The following is a 21,138-nucleotide window of genomic DNA, read 5'->3' as shown; positions in this document are numbered from 1 at the left end:
CCCTCTGCCCCATTCCTTTTTTTTTTTTTTCAAACTTCTCCAATTCCTATTTTTCTGCCCCCAAACTTTGCTTCCTCCTATCCATTCGTCTCCCCTTCCACCTCTCCAACTCCTCGCTGTCTCTCCCTTGTCTTGCCATTTTTCACTTCTCTCTCTCTCTTTCATAACGCCCCTCCACCAGAGTTGACTTTCTGGTTCTATGTGAAAGAGCATCTGAACCGCCACGAGCTGCAGCGCTTCTACTCCCTGCGTCAGATCTCCTCAGAGCTGGGCAGAGGTCGAGCCTGGCTGCGCTGCGCCCTCAATGAGCACTCACTGGAGCGCTACCTGCACACACTGCTGGCTGACCGCCCACGCCTGGGGTTAGTACAGTGTCCACATGTACGTGTGAACATTTAGGATTTGTTATTAAGGAACCAAAACTTTGTACCTTCAATTTTTTATGCGACAAAATGTTTGTTTTTGTGCTGCTAGTCATGCGCCCCCCCCCCAGAAAACCTCCTGTAAAGTTACCTGTACAGAATTTATTTCCTCAGGTTCAGTCTGATTAGAAATTTGAAGTCGTCTTTTTTCTCCTTTTTAGAACTTACTATGAAGACTGGGCCTTTATTCTGGACGAAGAGAGGGCTAGCATGCTCCCCACTATGGCAGCTGGTGAGTGTGGTTTAAATGTTAGCCATATTAGCAGCATGATGAGCATCATTTTTTATTTTATACCTCTGTGAGATAAGTTAACACCAAGCTGCAACCTCCGGCCGTGGAAACTGAAGCCAAGGCGGAAGTGCAAAATCCTGCAGTTCTTCAAATGTGTCAGCTTCAGGCTGGCTGCAGGAAAAGACTACTGGGAAGATTCAGGGTGGAAATGAAACAACTACCCAAAAAGTAACATTGAAGGGAACACATGAGCACCTGAAATGAACAGCTGAACTTGTACTAAAGAATAATGAACCTCTATGAAACATATTTCAGATCCTGATGATCTCAGTGTGAAATGTTCTTGAATGACAGAAACAACACCTCCTGTTTATGACCTTTTTTTTAATATCTTTATTTTTTTACAACCCTCCCCTCATGCCAGTCCATGTTTTATTCTGTCTGAACAGAGCTCATGATCTAAAAAACAGCAGTGTAGTGTGATGAGCACACCAGCCTCACTTTCAGTGTTATTGAACTTTAAACAAGCTTCACGCTAACGCAGCTAAAGCAAATTATCAGCTGACTTTGCACTTGAGTTATTTACCCTAACTGGATTGGGTGGGTGTATGTGTTAATGCCGTGCTCTCACTGTTGAAGTATTGATGAGCAAAACTGTAAAATATTAAGAACATAAACCACTGATCTGATGCCAGAGGCTTCTGTCTTTTTATTATGCACAAGCAGAAAGCCTCATTTGTGCTGCGTGAAGAAACGCTTACATCGCACTTTATGAAAAGTTTCAATCTGATCTGTTTTGCTTTTGTCTTAGGTCTGAACTCTATCCTGTTTGCCATCAACATCGACAACAGCGACCTGAACGGCGGGCTGACGCGCGGAGGCGGCTCCTCAGTGTCCCACCTCCTGAAGGAGTCCACGCAGGGCATCGGAAGCCTCTGGAAAGAGTCGACTCAGGGCGTCAGCAGCCTGCTGAGGGAGATCAGCACGGCCACAGCTGTGGTGCCGGGTTTCAACCCCAGAGTGGAAGGAGCCTCGGACCCTCTGCCCGTCCTGCCACGCAGCACCTCCGCTGGTACGAAACATCAGCATTTAAGTAATGAACTGCCATGCAACACATTTAAAGGAGTCGTTTTCTGCGTTCTTTCAACGTTAGACTGAAATCCTCTGAAGCTGTTTGAGACTTTTAGAGAAGCAGTTTTCCAAAGAATTCAATGTAAACCTTGTTTGAAAGAATTTCAGTGGCATCTCCCTCTTGCTGTGTTTTTTTTTAAAGATACATTTCTCCCTTTGTTAATAGAGGTAAGAAAGTGAATAGAGTTGGAAACCGAGGAGAGCAGCCACAGGTCGGATTTGATCTGCCCGCCCTCTCGAGGACTTAAGCTTCCTTCCAATGGGCACACAAGCTAACTGCTAGGCTACCTAACCCCCCCCCCCCCCTCCCTCTGAGCTTTTTAGGACTATTTTCTGGTGTATTTAATTCCTCTTTATTTTTTTAGCTTTCCAAAAGCAGAAGTCTTTATAGGGAAGATTTTCAGGACATCAAAATAATGAGCTGCAAAGAAAACCCTGTTCTAACTAAATTATTAGTCACAGTTTCAATGAAACTTTAAGCTGCGTTTAGTTTGCTGTTAGAGGACTCCGATGAGGCTCTGAAGAGCCAGAGAGAAGTTGAGCCGTAGTCTGTTAAAAATTCTTTTTTATAGGTCCAATTAGTAATAAAGACCTTCAGATACTGGTGTCCACAGGATTACTTAAGAGTATGAGGAACCATTCTGGACCAGTCCTTTATCTATTGAAGTTTCACTGTGTTCCAGTTTGCATTGGAGTTTCTTTTTCATCTTTTCAAACCCAGACTCCGGGCTGAGGAAAGAGCGCCGGAGAAAAAAGAAAATTACCAACATCATCTCCTTTGATGACAACCTGGACGGAGGAGCGGAGGATGAGGAGGAGGGAGAGGAGGACTCCCAGAAGACGGCTGCGATGAGGAAGAGCCATACGGCTCCTGCTCAGAGCAGCGTGGAGGAAGGCATAGATCCTTTGGAGCCCGACTTCTCTGAGTCGCCTGCGCAGAACGGCCTGGACGAGGAGCCTGGCATCGTCAGCTGGGTGGGGTCCCCTCATCCCTGCCACACTCCTCCCCACTCTACAACTTCTCTGCCCGACAGTAAGAGCATAGACAATGATGAGGAGGAGGAAGAGGAGGAGATTTACAAACCCAAAGCACAACCGCAGGAGGAGGAGGAGAGGATGAGCGCCAATCAGTGAGTCACAACACTCGAGTTAAAATTCAGATCATAAAGCAAACAACTCGCACACTTCATATCGCTCTGACAGATATTGTGGGCTTAATGCACAACAGTCAAGGAGGTTATTTGCTAAGTGCATGTGAAATAAAAGAGCTTTCATTAAGAAGCGCTCATATTGTTCGGTTTCCTCTCAGCCCTGCTGGGTCTGCACTTATAAGAGCTGTCAGTCACAGCATTAATAATAACATAAACCATTACAAATAAGTAACTAATTACAAATAAAGTTAGCAGAAACATGATCTCTTTGATATAAATTTCCCATCTGGTAACATGGAGGAGGCGGGGTCTATGAGCTATACTGTAGCCAGTCAGTAGGGGGAGCTCTAAATCTTAAAATGTTCTGTCTCCATTCATAAAAGCAGAATGGGAGGAGAGATTGTGTCCATAAAACCAGAACCTGGCCCTTAAAGTCCCTGTGATACACTTTAAGAGGTTTAATGAGAGGTTTTAATAAGAGCGAGGAGAAGCCACATAAAAAGCCTTTTGTCAAAGCATCAGCAGTGTGGAGGGAGCGGTTTGAGAAAGTCCCTGAGTCTCCACTCGTCTTGTTGCAGGATGGTGGTCGGCAGCCTGCCCACAGTGTCCACATGGAGCCCTCTACAGGTGATGAAGGTCCACAGCAGCTCAGACATCCTCATCCCCCTGAACCCTGCAGAACGTCAGCCAGGTACGCAGTCCTGAAAACGTCAAAGCAGACGACCTCACTCAGAATGCTGCACATACAAAGATGAACTTGACGCCTGGCACGAGCTCAAGGGTTTTTAAAATGTCCGAGAGAGCTCACGCATGAGGACAAATCGCAACAGACGAACAGTTCAGCTCTTGTAGTGACCAGCTCAGCTCACTAAACTGAATCATTCACAAACAACCAGAGTGTGCAATATCTAAACGTGTCATCTAGCGTGGTCACACACGATTTAAGACTTACAGTTGGATGACGGCGGAGCTAAACGTGGCTAGCTGTTAGCTTGTTTTGCCGTTATGGTTAACATTTTGGTGCGACTTATTTCCTCGTCAGTTGGATTGAGATTTGTTTCACTGGAAGTGTTGTAGTATATCTCGTGTTGTTGCCACAAATCAACAAGTTGGTTTTAAATTCACGACCAACAATAACACTTTATGTTGGCTGTTGTCGCCATGGTAACCGGTATGTTTGTTGCGCTTCCTATTTCAGTCAGCTCGTCACCTTATTGGCTAGTGTGCCGTGCCACGTGAGTCCCTGCTCAGTGTTCTCCCCACACCACAGGATTTTATAAATCGTGAATATTGAACAAGTTTAATATTTAAGTTTTCAAAGCGGGGCCGCCCCGAGAATCTCCCGAGCAGATTAGCGGGTGTAAAATCACTGTTAACACACCTCACACTGCAGGAAGGTCTGGGAGGTGGTGGGCCCTTTGCTGACTTTGGGGGGATTATCTCGTAGTGTCCGTCCCCCTTAATACAAACGCTTCCTTATGAATTCTCTTGTAAGAGCAGTTGAATCGTTTTTGACTACCTTTCCTGCACTGATCCCTACTTTGTATTACCCTCCGTCTACAACATTTAGTTTTGATCGAGTGATCTGATTGGAGAGGCGGCCTTCCATAAGTGCTGATATTAATGACAAAATCACTCCCTCTCGTGTGCTATTTGGCCGTCAACACTCGAACAGTGCAATTTCCTCACTCATTTAAGTCTAGTGCTGCTGACAGCAGCTGCTTCAGGCTTTAGTGGAACGATCAAATGTCTATCAGATGAAATTGAGAGACTTTTTTTTTTTCCTGCCTGTCTACGCCTTCACTTTCACTTGCATTTCCCTTCAGTGAGCTCGGTGGAGGACACGGCTGCTTTCCCTGCTCAGAGCGAGTCGACGGGGTCGCTGGGAAACTGTGAGAGCAGCAGGTCCATGCTAACGTTTAAGTAAGCTATCATTTTACCCAGGAATAATGTGTAATAATAATTAACAGTGTTGGAAAACATTTTTTCTCGGTCTCAGCCTCTCAGCTCTTCACAAAAATGACATTGTAGAAGAACTGGAAGAGATTCAAAACTCCTGATTGCTGTTTGTGTGTTTCAGTATGGAGTCCAGTCCACCTGCTCCACTGTCCAATTCACTGCCAACATCTGCTCTGCCAGAGTCCATGACAGTGGGTGAGTGCTTCTTCTGCCTCTAAGCTTCTCTGTCCCACTCTCTCTTCTCTGTCCCACTCTCTCGCTCTTTTTATCGACACTGTTCTCAAACAGGTTTAATCTCATTGTGGTTGATACCACATGCGAAGTCGCATCAACACAGCTGAACGGTTTTACCACAGAACATGACTCATACCAAAAAGATCAGTTGAGCTGCAAAAAAACCCCCCCAACAATTTCAATCTCACGCATGAGGGGAAGCTTTGGTAGGATTTCCAAACTAACATGCCTAGAATGATACTGGTTTCAAATAAAGGCATCCATCACCGCCATCACTGAGCTTTCCAGAGCTGAGATTGTTGTATGAATTAATCCTCCGAGAAAACCCGATGAGCCGCTCGCTACAAAGCCTCAAAATAAATTACAAACTCAGCTTTAAAGGTCACATATTCTCCTCCTTTTCAACAAGTTGGAATATGTCTCAGAGGCCCCAAAACATATCTGTGAAGTTTTTTTGACAAAAATCAACTCTGATCCTGTATTTGATCATGTCTATAAACCCCTTTTATTTCAGCCCTGCTCAGAACAGGCTGTTTCTGTGTCTGTAGCTTTAAATATGTAAATGAGCTGTATCTGACCACGCCCCCTCTCTGGAATGGCTGGGACTTTCTCGCTCCATGTTCAGTTGTTTACAGTGAGAAGGCAGACTCAGAGGGCAGAACAAACACCTAGCTGTGGGAGTGTCACCCACCTGGGGGAGGGGCTACTCCCCTTTGTGATGTCATGAAGGGAAAATCTTCAAACGTCCTGTTTGAGATCACATTTTAAAAAAATGCAGCAGGCTAAAGACGGAGAGGATGGACTTTTCTCGTAATTAGGGGGTGTGTAGACCAACAAGGGACACACATAATGTGTACAAACACGGTAAAGTCTTATTTGCATAGTGTGCGACCTTTAAGTGTGATCATATGCGTGTAAAAAAAGTTAAAGTCAAAGGTGCTTCACAATGTGACGTTCATCTCTTGGACTGCAGCTGTGGTGCTTTAGTTTACCCAGCAACTGGTGACATCATCACACAGAAATGGAGTTGTTAAATGAATGGCCTGATGCAGCAGGTAAATAAATAGTGAAAAATAAAAGTTCTTTACATTAGATTTGGGCAACAAATAAAATCCAAAAGTTTTTTTGTGGATTTGAGAAACAGTTGTGTGTTGCTATAAAAGTCATTAATGGTAATAAATCCTGTTGAAGTCCTGAAATGTCTTCATCTTTAATTTTCTAGCTGACAGCAAATGCAAACTAAATCCAACCTTTAAAACGTTTTTCCTTTCCTTCACAGTTAAACTTGATTTAAATTGTATGAGTTTAGTTCTGTGCCAAGACTAAGGACTAAACTCACTTACCTCAAACCCTCCACTAGGGGGCCCTGTTGATCCATTTTATTCACAGGACTGTTCACCTGCTCCCCCCTGTGTGTGTACTTGCCATTTCAATCAGCTTTGCAATTTAGGATTTGGATAAAAACAAAAATTAGATTTAAAAAAAACAAAAACACAACAAACAACTCAATGAGTACCAACTCACAGGTGGGTGTCTGGCTAGTTGCCCCCGCACGTAATCACATGGAAGTTCTGTTTCAAACCTTGGATGGTGTGTGAAAGAGTGTGTGTGTGTGTGTGTGTGTGTGTGTGTGTGTGTGTGTGGCGGAGAGGAGAGTGGCACTGCCTGTAAGCTCTGCAATTGAGCCCTTCATCCGATCTATTAGCCCCAGTAAGAGGAGGCCATGAGGTCGCAGAGAGAGCTGCTGATCATAAAAATCGCTGGATCAGTGCAGGAGGAAATGGTCTCCCAGGTTCAGAGATCTTTGAGACCTGAGAGGGATGTCTGAGAGCCAACTCCAGTCAAAGAGGAGCTTTTAGTTTGAGGTCACATTAGGCTGAGACATCAGGAGTTTGATGTCGGGCCGCCTGTATCAAACGGCTTCTCTCCTGACTCTCAGCCAACGGCCTCGTTTGGAGAAGAAATCGTGATCAAAGCAGAGACACAAAGTCATGTGTGGACTTTCAACTCAGCGCTCAACACAGAAAAAACATATATATATATATTTTAACTATCATTAAAGTTACCTGAACACTTTCAGGAAATCAGGTACGATCAGAATAATCAATACGAACACGAGAGAGAAATATGACTCTCTATGTAACGGACATTATTGTGGCTATCTCGGCCTTTGCAGGTGGTCACAAGAAGAGCGCAGCGTGGGAGAAAAGCTGTGACGTGCTGTCGTTATGAATGACCTTCAAATCAATATGCTCATTTATTCTTCCCAAAAATAAACAAACAAAAACAAGACGACTATGACTGCAATTAGGCCTGCGCAAAATCCACTTGTGATCGCAGTGCAGTGTATGGCGGTCAACAGAAATGTTCCCACGCTCACCCCCTCTCTCCCTCTAAGAAAAGACCAGGTGAACAGGTGAGTGCAGCCCATATAATCCCAGCAATCACCACAATGATTTACGGTAATCACGCCCACCTCCAGAAATAGTGAGAACACAAACAATAAACAAATCAGTAAACAAACCTTAAAACCAAACGACACGTTAATGTATGATCACGGTGAGGGTTCATCCAGGACTTCAGAATAAATCTGATAACAACAGGTCTGTTGTCTTTTCTTGAGGGTATCTGAAGAAACAGACGAACTGAAAGCTAGATGGATTTTTAAAAAAAAAATTTTTTTATGGATGTCTGAGAGCAAAACAGCGCTGGAGAGATCTCCTTCAGTGATTTCCAGTCGGATGTGGCAGCGCGTGGAGCACGCAGACCATTGATTGGACAGTATGGAGTCTATAATTCACAGAGCACCTCGATTACATGGACTGGCTCTCTGCTAATGCGTCTATTATTGGAACAATCGAGTACGAGCCTGTAGGTTCCGGTGGAGGGGCGACACACACACACGCACACTTTCTTTTTTCTCAAAGGTTGCTCTTACACATACGAGCACACAGATATATATTTCTGGGCGGACACACACACACACACACACACACACACACACACACACACACACACACACACACACACACACACACACACACACACACACACACACACTGGTGCTGTAATGTTTCCACTGGGAGGACAGAAGGGCGTCTGGCTCCTCTGAAGTCCCTAATGGCTCGTCTGTGGCACCCGCTGTGAACGCGTGGTCGGGCTAAAGGTCACACTTATTTCTGGCTTGCTGATGTGAAGATAATTCACTTCCTTCTTTCTCCATCACTCTCCTCCTCCTCCTCCTCCTCCTCCTCCGTCATCTCCTCCTCCTTCTCTAACCAAGCTTTCAGCCCGGGGCCGGAGGAGACCTACTTGTGTTCTGGGCTACATGACTTGATAAACAGGTTGTGTGTGTGTGTGCGTGTGTGTGTGTGTGCGTGTGCGTGTGTGTGTGTGTGTGTAAATGTTGGGATGCAAAGTGCAGGCCTGATTAACTCCTGTTGTCACAGTTTTTATTTTGGGAAATTCTGGGAGCAGTCAAGTTCGGGGCTCTGAATCCTTCATGCTTACCTCCGAGCGTTACTATGGCGATGAGTCAGCGTACTATCACACTGGTCCAATCTGCCCGCGTCATCTGGACACAGATTAAGATCAGAGAGAGCAGACGACGACTCGTGCTCCTCGGCTGACTGTTGCTTTAAAGGAAGCGCGTGCAGCGTTTTTGATCCAGGCGATGTCGCCCTCGAGCTCCAGCGTGCTGATTGGTTCACCTCGGCCAACGTGTGAGCCTCCGCTCTCCTCCTGCGGCTCACCTCCAAACCCCCCTGTACTTGAGTTCTCACGGAGCAGGCTAACATTAGCACTTTGTCATGATCGTAGCTTCAGCGTAAATGAGCAGTGAGGAGGTTATGTTCTTCTTCTTCTCTAGTCTTAAAGCAGCTTCATACACGAGGCGTCCGTGTAAACATGACGTGAACACGGCTCATCGAGACAGACTCACCTCCCTCCGTGTCCACGGTCATGACTCAGAGAGACACTTACACAGGACAGACTTCTTTTACAAGTCTTCTTTTAAGGCTGAACATGATACTGAGAGGTGTAGCTGGTGTCTAATTTGAATTTTTTGATTTAACAGACATTAATTAAAAGTTATTGTTTCATATAACTTTCAGATGAACATAAAAAGACATTTCTAAAGAGCTTCACATAAGAGACATGAGTCAAATGTCGTCATTTTTTTCAAATAGCCAAAAAAACTCATTCAGCTGACCTTAAAATAAAAGTTGTGTTGTGTTTAAGCAGAGTTTACCCGTCACACCAACTCGCACACTCGTCGTTGTGATCTGAGCACGCGCCCTGAAACAACAACAGAGTATAACACACGTTAAACATGAGGGCTGTTGGTGTTAACATGACAACGCTCCTTTTTTTTTTTCTTTTCCAATCTGAGTGATGGGAATAACAGATGTCTCTTCAGTAGAGCCGCTGCAGATGACTGTTATCATTTTGTAATTATTATTTTTTCACTTTTCTGAGTTGCGTTCTCGTCTGTCACACACGAGAACGTGTCGATGATGAACGCTGCAATTTTCAAGTCGAGTTTGTTTGAATCTTTTCTTTATTCGCAGTGTAATAAAACTGTAAGCCTGTATTTTTCTACTGAAGAGTTTATTTTACTGGAGCAATAAAAGTGTTGCATATCACTCTGTACGGAGAAGAGGAAAGTGGTTTTATGACGGCAGTTCATCTTCAGAACAGGAGAATACTGCGTTCTATCTGCAAAGTTTGAGTTTTCTTATTTCTACTTTCAAAGAACTTTAGGTTATTAGTTTATTCATCTCTCTCTCTCTCTCTCTCTCTCTCTCTGTCTCTCTCTGTCTCTCTCTCTCTCTCTCTCTCTCTCTCTCTCTCTCTCTCTCTCCCTCCTGCAGTGGAGCTGCGTCAGGCCATCGTGGCCATGATGAACAGGAAAGACGAGCTGGAGGAACAAAACACGTACGTTCAGATCTGTCCTCCTTATCTGCTGCACACGCACACACACACACACACACACACACACACACACACACAGAATCATACACACTCCACACACAATCATACACACAACACACAATCATACATGCACACAGGCACACACACATGCACGTATACACACAGATGCACACACAGAGAGATGCATATACACATGCACACACAAATAGACACACACATACACAGATGCACATACACAAATATACACATACATAGAGACACATGCATATTATACACACACACACACACACACACACAGATGCACATGAACAGACTGAAAGACGATATCTGATGGCCTTTCTCTCTAAATCGTGTCGGCTTGTTTTCTTTTCATCCTGAGACCAGAGGGTTTTTTGTTGTTCTCACTTGAAGGCAGGAAACTTTTTTTTGTTCTCTGATCCTCCAGAGACTGATTTATACTCAACTTCTGCCCATAAGGACTGCAGAGCACATGCAAAGCTCAGTGAGCTAAAATTCAGTTTAATGGCAGAGAGACACACAAAGTGTTACGTCTGTATACGCTGCTGTGATTAATCATAAATAAGAGTCTTCTGCCAGGCTGTGTTTCACATCTTAATGATGAACTGTGATTTGTGTAAGGCGTTCAAATCAGAGCGATCCCAATCACAGATGTGTTTTTGATGTAGTGTTTTATCTGCGAGCTGAACGCGGCTGACTCACTCGCTTATTACTGCGATTAAAGAGGCTTAGTAACGTTTATCTAATAGATTTGTTTTAATGATAACGTAAAGCGTAAAAGGAGCGTCTTCATTTAGCAGGTCTGTTTGGGCGGACGTACTTGACGACGTGTGTTTGACAGTTCTCTCCGCAGCCTGCTGGATGGGGAGATGGAGCATTCGGCAGGCCTGAGGCAGGAAACGGAGCAGCTGAAGAAGAAGCTGGCCGAGCTGGAGGAGAGACACACAGCCAAGGTCCAGGCGCTGGCCAGGTGAGAAACAGCCAGGAGGAGAAAAGGGTCTCCATCAGGTCGAAGATTCATAAAGAAATCTGACCCTTTGTATCAAGTGAGACATTTAAATAGATGTTCCTGTTTAACTTTAATGGAAATAACTCGAGCTTTTACGGTTGGATGATTTAATAACCATAAAGTCTGATATCTAAGACGCTCTTCTTATTACTTATTTTTCCAACCTAAATTCGAGCTGTGTCCTGCACACCAGTGCGACTCATACACCAGTAATAAATGCTCCGTCATGCATTGTTTATTGCAAGTTTTCATTCTGCTCATCAAAAAAATGAAGCCATTGTGCAAAGTCCTTCAGTTTGATGAGTGTGTGCTTGAAGCTGGCTGCAGGAACTCTGGACGTCACTGACACATGACTGGAAAAAAACTGTTTTTACAGCATAAATTAAAATGTTTACAGCCTGGTACAAGAAACAAAATCGTCCTTATTGGTGTTATTCCTCATGGACTCACACTGTAGAGGGGTGAACATCTGTTTTGATTTTATTAATGATATGTGTTATTCATAGTTTGGAGTGTAGCTGACTTGATTGACAGGTGGGTGGGATTTAAGAGGCTGAAAACCCGCCTGAACTCCGGCTCTCAGCCTGTCGTTAGGTTGACTGAAAGTAAGACCCCCCCTCCCAATCATTAGGTCATAATCATGCATTTAAAGAAAACTGTGGTATACTGTGAACATAATGAACCTTGTGGCGTGCTGGTTTTGGATGCAGGTGAGCAGGCTGTAGGTCCTTCTCAGCTGAGAACTCCAACCCCGCATCGGTAGCGAGCAGGATTGCAAAGAAACTGCATGTCGTGGACTTTGCTGAGCGCAGGAAGACAGTTTTTATCCAACCTCCCGAAAAGACTTTTGTCTACTGTTAATACTGTTGCAGCTTTCTTCTGATTGGCTGGCCCGTCTGGAAGCTTTCTGTGGCCAGAACGATGGCGCTGTTATCAAAACGTTGTCGTCCGAATGCAGAACTTTGATAAAAACAAAAACAAAAAATGACATAGTTTTTAAAGAATCGATCAGAAGCAACATTTGAGGAAAAACTGTATCATCCAAAACCCCTAACTTTGAGACATTTGTGCAGTGTATTTTCTGATACATAATCACAGTTGACACAGTGAGTCTTCTTTTGTTTGTTTGGGAATTGAAGCTCGCTATCATTCCAGATGAGCTCAAAATAAATGAAAGTATGGCTTCACCTGTTTGTGTCTCATGGTCGCCACCTACTGGCGCTGTACGCATTCTTAAGCTGTTGGAACAGATTTTTTATTTCTGCTTGGAAGATTTTTGGAAACAATGGCTGTGCATATAGTAAAATGTATGAAAGTATTTTAACATTGGTTGTACATCAGAGAGAGAGAGAGGGGGGGGGGGGGGGGGGGGGGGGGGACTAAAACCCAGGCCGCCAGTTTGGAGGTCTAAAGCCTCTGTGCATGTGCCAAACCTCTGGGCCATCTGCAGCCCACAGAGCTCTTCGTCTTTACTGGCCCGTTTGAAAAAAAGTCAAAAGCAGTTAACCTACAGTTTTTCTACTTGTAGAAGCTGAGCTACTCAGTTTGCTCATGAAGTTCTGCCAGAGTGCTGAAGTGAAGCACGCAGGACGATAATGAGCAGGCAGAATGTCAAGCACTTGATATTGTGGTGATGGGTCGCTTGGTACCGACTGTCAAGCTATCAACCACCTGCAGTGGCTCTCTTTCGTATCCTGCAGAATTAAATTGCGGGGTCATTCGGCTCATGTGAATAAACCTTTCCCACAGCAGACACTTTGATTTAGGAGAGATTTCACAGGTGTGACATTAACAGACATTGAAAGGTAAGCAGATAATAGCAACATTTGCCATGTCGACATGTCTGGAGTCAATGCAGGTTTGTGTAGTTGTGCTTAGTCAGTCACTTACTTGTCAAGTCCAAGTTGTTACTAGTTTAACACTGACAACAGCTCATTTTGAAAACAACCACGGCTCGGGGTGCCAATAGGAGAAGAAGAGCACGACGTGAGCGCTTCGGCGTTTAGATGAAAACTGCATCAGGAGAGAAACAGGAGCGACGCCTGTGCTGAGCGCAGACACTAATGTTTCCAGTCTTACCCAAGTGTCTTTGTGCAACTATGAATGTCAAGTCTCCAAATCCAGTTCAGTCATCGATTTTAAAGTATTGGTGAAGAAGGTGAATGTCAGAAAAAAAAAACACTGGAAACTTGGATCCTTCAGGCCCCCGTGGTGTTTTATATTTCCTCCACTTATTCACACATACAGACTTTGATCCCAATAAGTGACCACCTACTGTTTCCCTGTTAGCAAATTGCGTCAGCTCAGCATCGACAATTGATTTCCTGTGTGCCAGACGTCTTCAGTGGAGCCCTTAAATAGAGGATTAGTCACCCTTGAGCGGTCTAAAGAGAAAGCCTCAGCCAGTCTGCGCTCACATCGTCGCCTCCTACAGTGAGTAAAGCCAGCAGCCAGGATTGATTGAAGGAGAGTCTCAAGTTAAGTGAGTGCGGACTGCAAAGGCTGATGGGTTTGTTGTTAACTGAGGCGGTTCCAGCTGACAAACGACCCGTTTAATATGCGTTAATATTAATTTGTACATGGAACAATTGAAGTGGCTCTTTCATGGTCAACTATTTTTCAATGTGTTAGATTTTTCTAGACTGGCTTTGGATAATTAGAAAACAAATTCTGGTTCGTCCCTGTGGGTCACCGACCTGTCAATCACATTTGTCCACGCCTCAATGTCCCAAAGCACAGAAACCAAGAGAAGAACTTTCACATCTCAGTGAGTGTGTAAGTACATGACACAGGGGAAGGGCGGCTGCAGAAAACCAAATGTATCTCCGTCTTGCATATTCATCAGGAGCTGTAGACGTGTTTATTGTTTCAAACACAGGAAGCTCTGCAGATGGACGTTGTTGCTCTCTGAGAAAGAAAACGGGGTCTTTAGCTTTTTCTTAAAGGTGCAAAGGGACTCTCGCAGATCGAATGCAGTTCGTTCCACCATCGGGGGGCGACAGAGGACGAGCTTGTAGTGAAGGAAAGGAAGGATCAGACGGCGGGAGTGTCGACCTGGACGAGACAGTTTAAGGAGGGAGGATTTACAAGCAGCTGTTTTTACTTACATTCAGAGCAGCTTGAACACCAAACATGTGCTCACGTGGATTTTAATTCAAGCTTGAATCTACTCATTTGTAACTTTTGTGCCACTCGATGTGCATATCTGACATTATAAAATATACGACAGTAAACACGTGATGGGTCCTATGTGATGAAGTTAAATAAAACACGATATATTACGATCAAAATACTCACTGCAGGTGACGGAGACTCACACTGTGCTTTCTTTACACAACCAAACACACACTCAGACACACAAAGCCTTTTTCTATAGTCGGCCGCTAAATCTCAAGTGCTGCTTTTTCAATCTCAGCCAAATCTGCCTCGATCAATAGCGGCTATAAATACCACTGAAGGAGCAGCTATAGCCACTGAATGAGGGCTGGAAGCTGTCAGCATCATTCAGTTAAAGAGGCTACTGGCAACGGTTGCTATGTATCCCACAATTCTTTGTGATTCACTCACAGTAAGGGTGAGTTGGAAGTCAGAAAACCTGACATTAAATCCGACACTGAAGAACAACGTCTTGAAAGGAAAGCTGCTGTTTGCTTTATCAACGTGTTTATTTTAGGACGGATTGTTTCGGGCTGAACGAACTTTGACAGGAAGCACTTTTATCGTTCATGTTCCATGTTTCTGTCCTGCAGCAGATGGTCCTGCCCATAATCTGTTTGATTCAGTCCATCTCCTACTAATCATACTGTGATAGCAGAGAAGCACCCATAGTTGAGGAAGTTGCGTGTAAAGTGTGTGTGTGTGTGTGTGTGTGTGTGTGTGTGTGTGTGGGTGTGTGGGTGGGTGGAGTCCTGCTGTATATGGGGGTGGAAGAGCCTCCATAGATAGATTTGGAGTGACGTCGGCTGGGGAGTGGGCTAAACTGAGCCTCTGCTCACTTATTGACTTACTCACATGTAGAACAGGGATATACAGCTGGACCCTTACACACACACACACACACACACACGCACACACACAGATCCAAAAATAACACAGAAGTGCAGCACCCTCCCTCACACACATGGCTGCCCACATCCTCCCTCTGAACTTCTATCAGACTGTAGAAACCTGAAACACACACGCGTGAAGATGCCGTGGTTTTCTCTGAAGGCTCACACATCATCAAATCTTCTGCACACAAAGTCCATCGACTCTGGACGAGGGCCGGGATCCTTCGGGGGGGTCTCACGATTCGATTTTGATTCTCGGGGTCATGATTCGATTCAAAATGAATTTTCGGTTCAGAATGATTCTGGATTTATTGATCAATAGATTCACGGTCTAATAATGAATTAGTGCGGACTTAATTCATCTGTGAAACTGGCTGAATTTCTTGTTGCTCTGTTTGGTATTCTACTGAGTTAAGAAGCTAAATAAAAGGAAATGAAATGCGTGTTTTCAGTAGAGCCTGACCGATGATATTGGCTGATATATCATGTGACTTTGTGCTCCCAATACTCCATTCAGGAAGGGATAGCAGCTATAAAGCAATGGAGTAGTGAATAAAAATCACAGGACGGTTGACTGAACACCTCCATCATTGTTGTTTTAGATTTAATGGTGACACCACTTTCACTTTCATAGCTTTGAGTATTTATGCAGAAAAAGGGATGAACAAATCAATAGAGTACAGTTTGATTTGAGTAAAGATTGTTTCCCCTCCATCCTCTGAGGGAGCGCACATCTTTGGGGCAGTGTTGATAAGAAACCAAACATATCTGTTTTACATCAGTGCAAACAGCAGGTTGATTTATGCTTTTATTTAGAGACGGAACAGAGTCAGAAATCCAAGAGAGACAGAGAGAGAGAGAGAGAGAGAGAGAGAGGAGAATGACATGCTTCAAAGGAGCCATTGGTCGGATTCGAACCCGGTCCTTGGCCTTGTCCTCTGTACATGGGGTGTGCACACTGACCACCTATCGGGTTCTGGCTCCTTGAAAACAATAAAGACTCTCCAAAATGAATGAAGACCATTTTATAAGAAATAAAAGCTAATTTTAATAATGACGTTTTGCTCATGAACTCATATTAAAAAAGGTTATTTAAAGAAAAACCTGCTGAGTAATTTGAATTGAAAAAGTGTCTAAAATAGTCCAATTAAATGTCTCTGTATCTTCTGTGTATAATTCAATGACTATCATCCACAAAACGTTCAGACATTGACTCATTTAAAAAAACCAGAATACCCTCGCTGAGAATATCCGGCCCTCAAACCTGCTCCCTGAAGGAGGGAAATGTACACACACACACATACATACGTGTACACAGACACACACACACACACACTTTCCCTCGTACTTTTTCTTGTCCCCGTCTGTGGACGTCACTTGGCAGAGCACGAAGCAGGACTCTCATAGCAGGAAGATGCAGAAACAGCCGGTCGAGTGGGCTTGGGCCAGAATGTGATACCTCGTCACCACGAGTGCAGGTGGCTGGACAAAGGGACGCAGACATGCATACATAAACTGACGCACACACACACAAACACACACACCCTCACACGCACACACACACAAACACACAAACAGATGCCTTCCTGTTAGGCGGTAGAGCTGCTGTCTTGTCTCCAGGCGTTCTGGTGCGGCTGAGCTCAGACAGTGAAGGAGAGACAGTGTGTTTGTCTTCTTGTTGGGAGGGTTTGGGTTTAAGGTTTTTTCATGGTGAACTCTGCACGGGGGGGGGGGGGGGGGGGGGGGGGGACATACATACATACATGTGTGCACTGAGACTGTGGATATGTGTGTGCTCTGTGTTTGACTGTGAGGCTGTGCAGTACATTGCACCGAGGAGGTTTATCCAGCAGATAAACTGTTTTTTTTTTTTTTTTTTTCTTCTTCTAAACACAATCAGCCGGATCCTGAAGCAGAGCCTGTTTAGCAGAGTTTATTGCACATTACGACAAATAGTGATGCACAGGGATAATAAAGGAAAGAGCAGCAGAGCCCCTCAGGGCTTGGACCAAACTTTGGTACACACTGTGACTGTGTGAGGTCTCTTTGCTTTACAGAGACACTCTGAAACGTCTGTCTTCTCGAACTTTTCTTCTTCCGTGTATCTCTGTCTGTTTAACACACAGTTGAGCTTTATTCAGGCATGCACTCGTGAACTTTTCTAGAAAGTTTTTAGACAGACTGCGCCTCAAATCTCCCTGACTAGCGACATGTAATTGGACGTTGTCACAGTATCAATGACTGAGGGGTAAAAACATCCTGGCAGGCAGAGATGGTGTGAAACAGCTTCATTATGAGCAGCCACAGGCGGCAGGTTGGAAACATCGTCGGCCCTACCTGTCTGCTCGCTGAATATTTTCTTGCTTCCATCTCACATCATCTCGTCCTGACTTCGCTGAGACACGTTGCTAACGGGCTGGCAGGAAAAATTCAAGATAAACTATGGGTGAAAAAATGTTTGCCCACTAAATTTTGGGAGATCTTCAAACGTTTAGCTTATGCAGCACATTAAATGTAGGATTGCAGCCTTAAACGACCTTTGTGTCAGGTAGCTACTGAATTATATCATAAAGTGACCCAGCTCTATCGTCAGTCATCAAGGAAACATGCTGCGTTAAAGAGCGAGCTCGCTCCAATGTTTTGAATTTGGACTGCAGAACCCATTTTAAAATCTGGTGACGATTAACGTTCCATTTCTGTCATGGCGGCTGCCGCGAAGACGCCTCGTTACAACTGTAAAATTACAGATTTCTCCAGCTTTGATAACTGTTGGAAATATCTGAGGTCATGTAAGCACTCGACAAAAAAAACAAAAATAAAACAGTCTATCTTTAATTAATTTTGACATGTCAACATTAGTCATACAAATCTACATACTAAACCGTTAACATCATGTTTTGTGTTTGGATTGATTGAGAGCCCCCTGGTGGCAGAATCTAGGTACTGATCCTTTAAAATGAAAATAAGAACTCAAAAACATGTAGAAACAAGTCGAGGATGGAGGAACGTTGAGTCACGTGTTTGCCGGTTGTCTTGTCAGTGACTTGGTGTTTTAGACACAGGGAGGGGAATGTTTGATTTACCATATGAAGGCGCGAGCTGCTGCACGACCCGAGGGAAGCCGCTCAAACACAGCCACGACACCGAGGACGTATCTTCCACCTGCAGGTCCTGCTTTATCAGTCTGCTCTCAAATTGGATTTGACGATGTGCTGTGCAGGTGCGACCGATGTTGGAGCCTTTTTTCTCCTTTTATTTTCCCCATAAGACCACCCACTTTGTAGATTGATCCCGTGACATTGGTGTGATTTACACCATCAGCACGACTTTGCTGTAGGTCAGAGTGTGTTCTTCGTTTTACACAATGAGAGGTCTGTTGGGTGGCTTGAAGATATTATACAAATAACCAAAGCGGGCTACAATATCACTCCTCTGGTTTGAATATTGATGTTGTTTTTCATAAAGAGAGGTGCCTCCTGTCTTTGAATATTTCAAAAAGCAAACGCACAACATCAACACAGAACTCCTCAGTGGCATCATAGTGATCAATAATTTAAAGAAAATGTTCATTATCTGGCTTTTGTGATCTGAAATTGACTGTGACTGTAATTTTCAAAGTGAAGACACAACTCTTTGTTTGCTTTGTTTGTTGAAAGAATGATTCATTTAGTGCTTTGAATGAACGAGTCTCTGAACAAAGACGAGGGGGAAACATGTGCATGTCGACGTTTCTCAGGGCCGCGTTGTCATTTTGGATGTTTACCTTTTAGAACAGAAAAACTAAAGGTATTAAAGAATTGCTAACGAGGCCTGTCCTCGACTGAGGGATTTAAAAAGTCAAACCTGATTCGTCAGATTCTGCCTGGAGTCGACCATATTCTCATTTGACTTTAACCAAGTCATTAAACTATCTACCCTCTGGACATGGGATGAAATCTAATGCTGTGGACTTGATCCGTCCGTTTTCTCACTCGTCATCACCGACGGCCCAGTGCGTTCGGGTCAGACCACCGACAAACAAACTTTTAAGCTACCGTATAAAGATTTACTGAACTCTCCAGATCCACCAGAAGTGAGTCCAAACAATTTCAATCCAGTCGACAATTTCATCCAAACACAAAACCTCCATAAAGATCAACAGGCCTGTTTAAAAAAAACTCTGCTGTTCTACTGACCTTTTGATGAAACCTCATAACAACCAATGAGAGCCTTTGTTGAACAGAGGTGCCGCCTACATGCCTGACAGCCGATTGCACGCTCCTCTGCCAATGACTGACATTTCCTTTCGCCGATGATATTCTCAAAACTTGCATAATCTGCTTCTAGGATTTCTTGATGCAAACACTAAGGAGCGATTTAAAGTATGAGTGGTTGTCAGAACTGCATTACAAGTATTAGTAAGTTGATCTTTCTACCAAGATAGGCTATGAGCTTTTTAAAAGGTAGACATTAAGCACCCCGCTGTAGCTGGAATGGAACGATCCGTGTGCTCGACTTTGAGGCTCTGAAGAACGAATCATCAAGAATTCATGCTAACAGTTGAAACAGTTCAGGATTCACTCACAGTCGATCCCAGAAGGCTGTGGTGCTAATGGCCCAGTTTTCCATCGAAGTGAACACATCGGGTCAGTATTTGCCAATCCATTCTTGTTCGTACTCGTTGGTACGAGATGTGGAAGGACTTTCACAACAAACAGAACGTCTTAAGAATGTTTAAATAACAGTAAGTTGTTGGACTCTTCGTCACCTCCCGTTCTGTCCCAGTGAAAACAGGCACAGGTGTAATTAATGACGCTAACGAGCTGAGTCGGCTCACCTGTGATCGTCCTGCTTCCACAGCTCAAAATGTTCACTGTGAACAATCGACTGTATTTCTTTCTATTTTTCTGCCACTGCGGGCAGTCGAGCGGGCTGTAATCTTTAAATGAGATTCAGTCAGCAGCTGTTAAAGGCGCCTTGTTAGTAAGGAACTTAAAGATGGAGCAACAGTTCCCTTCTCTTCTGCAGCTGATGGATGTAAGTGCAACATATTTTTGTACCTCTTGTTGGCTCTGTTGTCTAGACATCCGTCTGTTCCAGGTGTGAGTGTTGGGTTGTTTTGCCTCTATAGTGTTCCTCTATATTTAACAGCTGAGTTCCAGCTTTGACTGTCTGCTGTCTGCTAATGGCAGCTTCATAACATCGATTTGTTTAGCCTCATTGAGTCCGTATTTTGTCGCCTGTGGCTGTGTGATTAAAAGCCTTTTACAAACCTCACCACTGTGTTTATACAAATGTTGACCTTTTGCGTTGAATGCTTTCCCTGTTGGACGGTCGGTGGAGTCTTGATTGGGAGACGAGGTATGTCTTAATAAGGCAGCCGCAGATGTCATACTGAAGTGTTTACAACATATTTAAGCTAGCGGACGCTACGATGACAATCAGCAAAGTGATACAGTCAGACTCTGATCTGTCCAACATGGCTCTTGAAAGGGAGGGTTGGACATTTTTGAAAACTAGCATGATTTTGAAAGTAGCTTTCCATCAGTGCTCCGTCTGCACCCATTCCCCTCCCCTCTGTGCTCCTTCAAGAGCCACGCCCCCTCACTTAAATGCATGAGCGCTGTTGCTGCAGAAGGCCTCCTGTAGCATCGCCTCATGTCTTGGCCAAAAAGTTTCACTAGAACCCACCGCAAAGACGACAGACGAAGAACGCACATAATAATAAAAGTGTGATACATGTACACCGTTTTCACACCGCTTTCGTGCACCACCTCAAAGACAACGACCCGCCCACCGACGGTCCAACACGGAGCGACGGCCGACGATCTCCTTGCTGTGTCTGAAGGCAAAGAGTTAGGATGTTATCTAATGACATGTCATGACATGCATCTCATTCTACCAAATTATTGGTTGTTGAGGATTTTAGCAGCTTGTTCAGAAGGCTGTCAATCATCACGACACTTGACTCTCTAACACAAGAGTTTAAAGAGGTTGTGCGCTCGGGTACTTGTACCTAAAA

At 44.2% G+C, this 21,138-nt stretch overlaps 1 protein-coding gene across 3 annotated transcripts in view; it reads left to right on the top strand.

Moving 5' to 3' along the window:
• Positions 1-21,138, top strand: part of snx29 (sorting nexin 29) — a 123,865-nt gene that overhangs the window by 4,916 nt on the left and 97,811 nt on the right. For all 3 annotated transcript variants that reach the window (XM_079372537.1, XM_079372536.1, XM_079372538.1), the window contains exons 5-13: positions 182-362; positions 584-654; positions 1,466-1,726; positions 2,507-2,915; positions 3,515-3,627; positions 4,763-4,859; positions 5,017-5,090; positions 10,001-10,064; positions 10,921-11,049. In XM_079372537.1, the coding sequence (XP_079228663.1) occupies positions 182-362; positions 584-654; positions 1,466-1,726; positions 2,507-2,915; positions 3,515-3,627; positions 4,763-4,859; positions 5,017-5,090; positions 10,001-10,064; positions 10,921-11,049 (1,399 nt within the window). The remainder of the gene's footprint in view (positions 1-181; positions 363-583; positions 655-1,465; positions 1,727-2,506; positions 2,916-3,514; positions 3,628-4,762; positions 4,860-5,016; positions 5,091-10,000; positions 10,065-10,920; positions 11,050-21,138) is intronic.

The sequence above is a fragment of the Symphodus melops genome, assembly GCF_947650265.1.
Source record: "Symphodus melops genome assembly, chromosome: 21".
Taxonomy (NCBI): Eukaryota; Metazoa; Chordata; class Actinopteri; order Labriformes; family Labridae; genus Symphodus; species Symphodus melops.
Note: the sequence above shows the minus strand (reverse complement) of the source record. Positions and strands in the feature narration are given on the sequence as shown.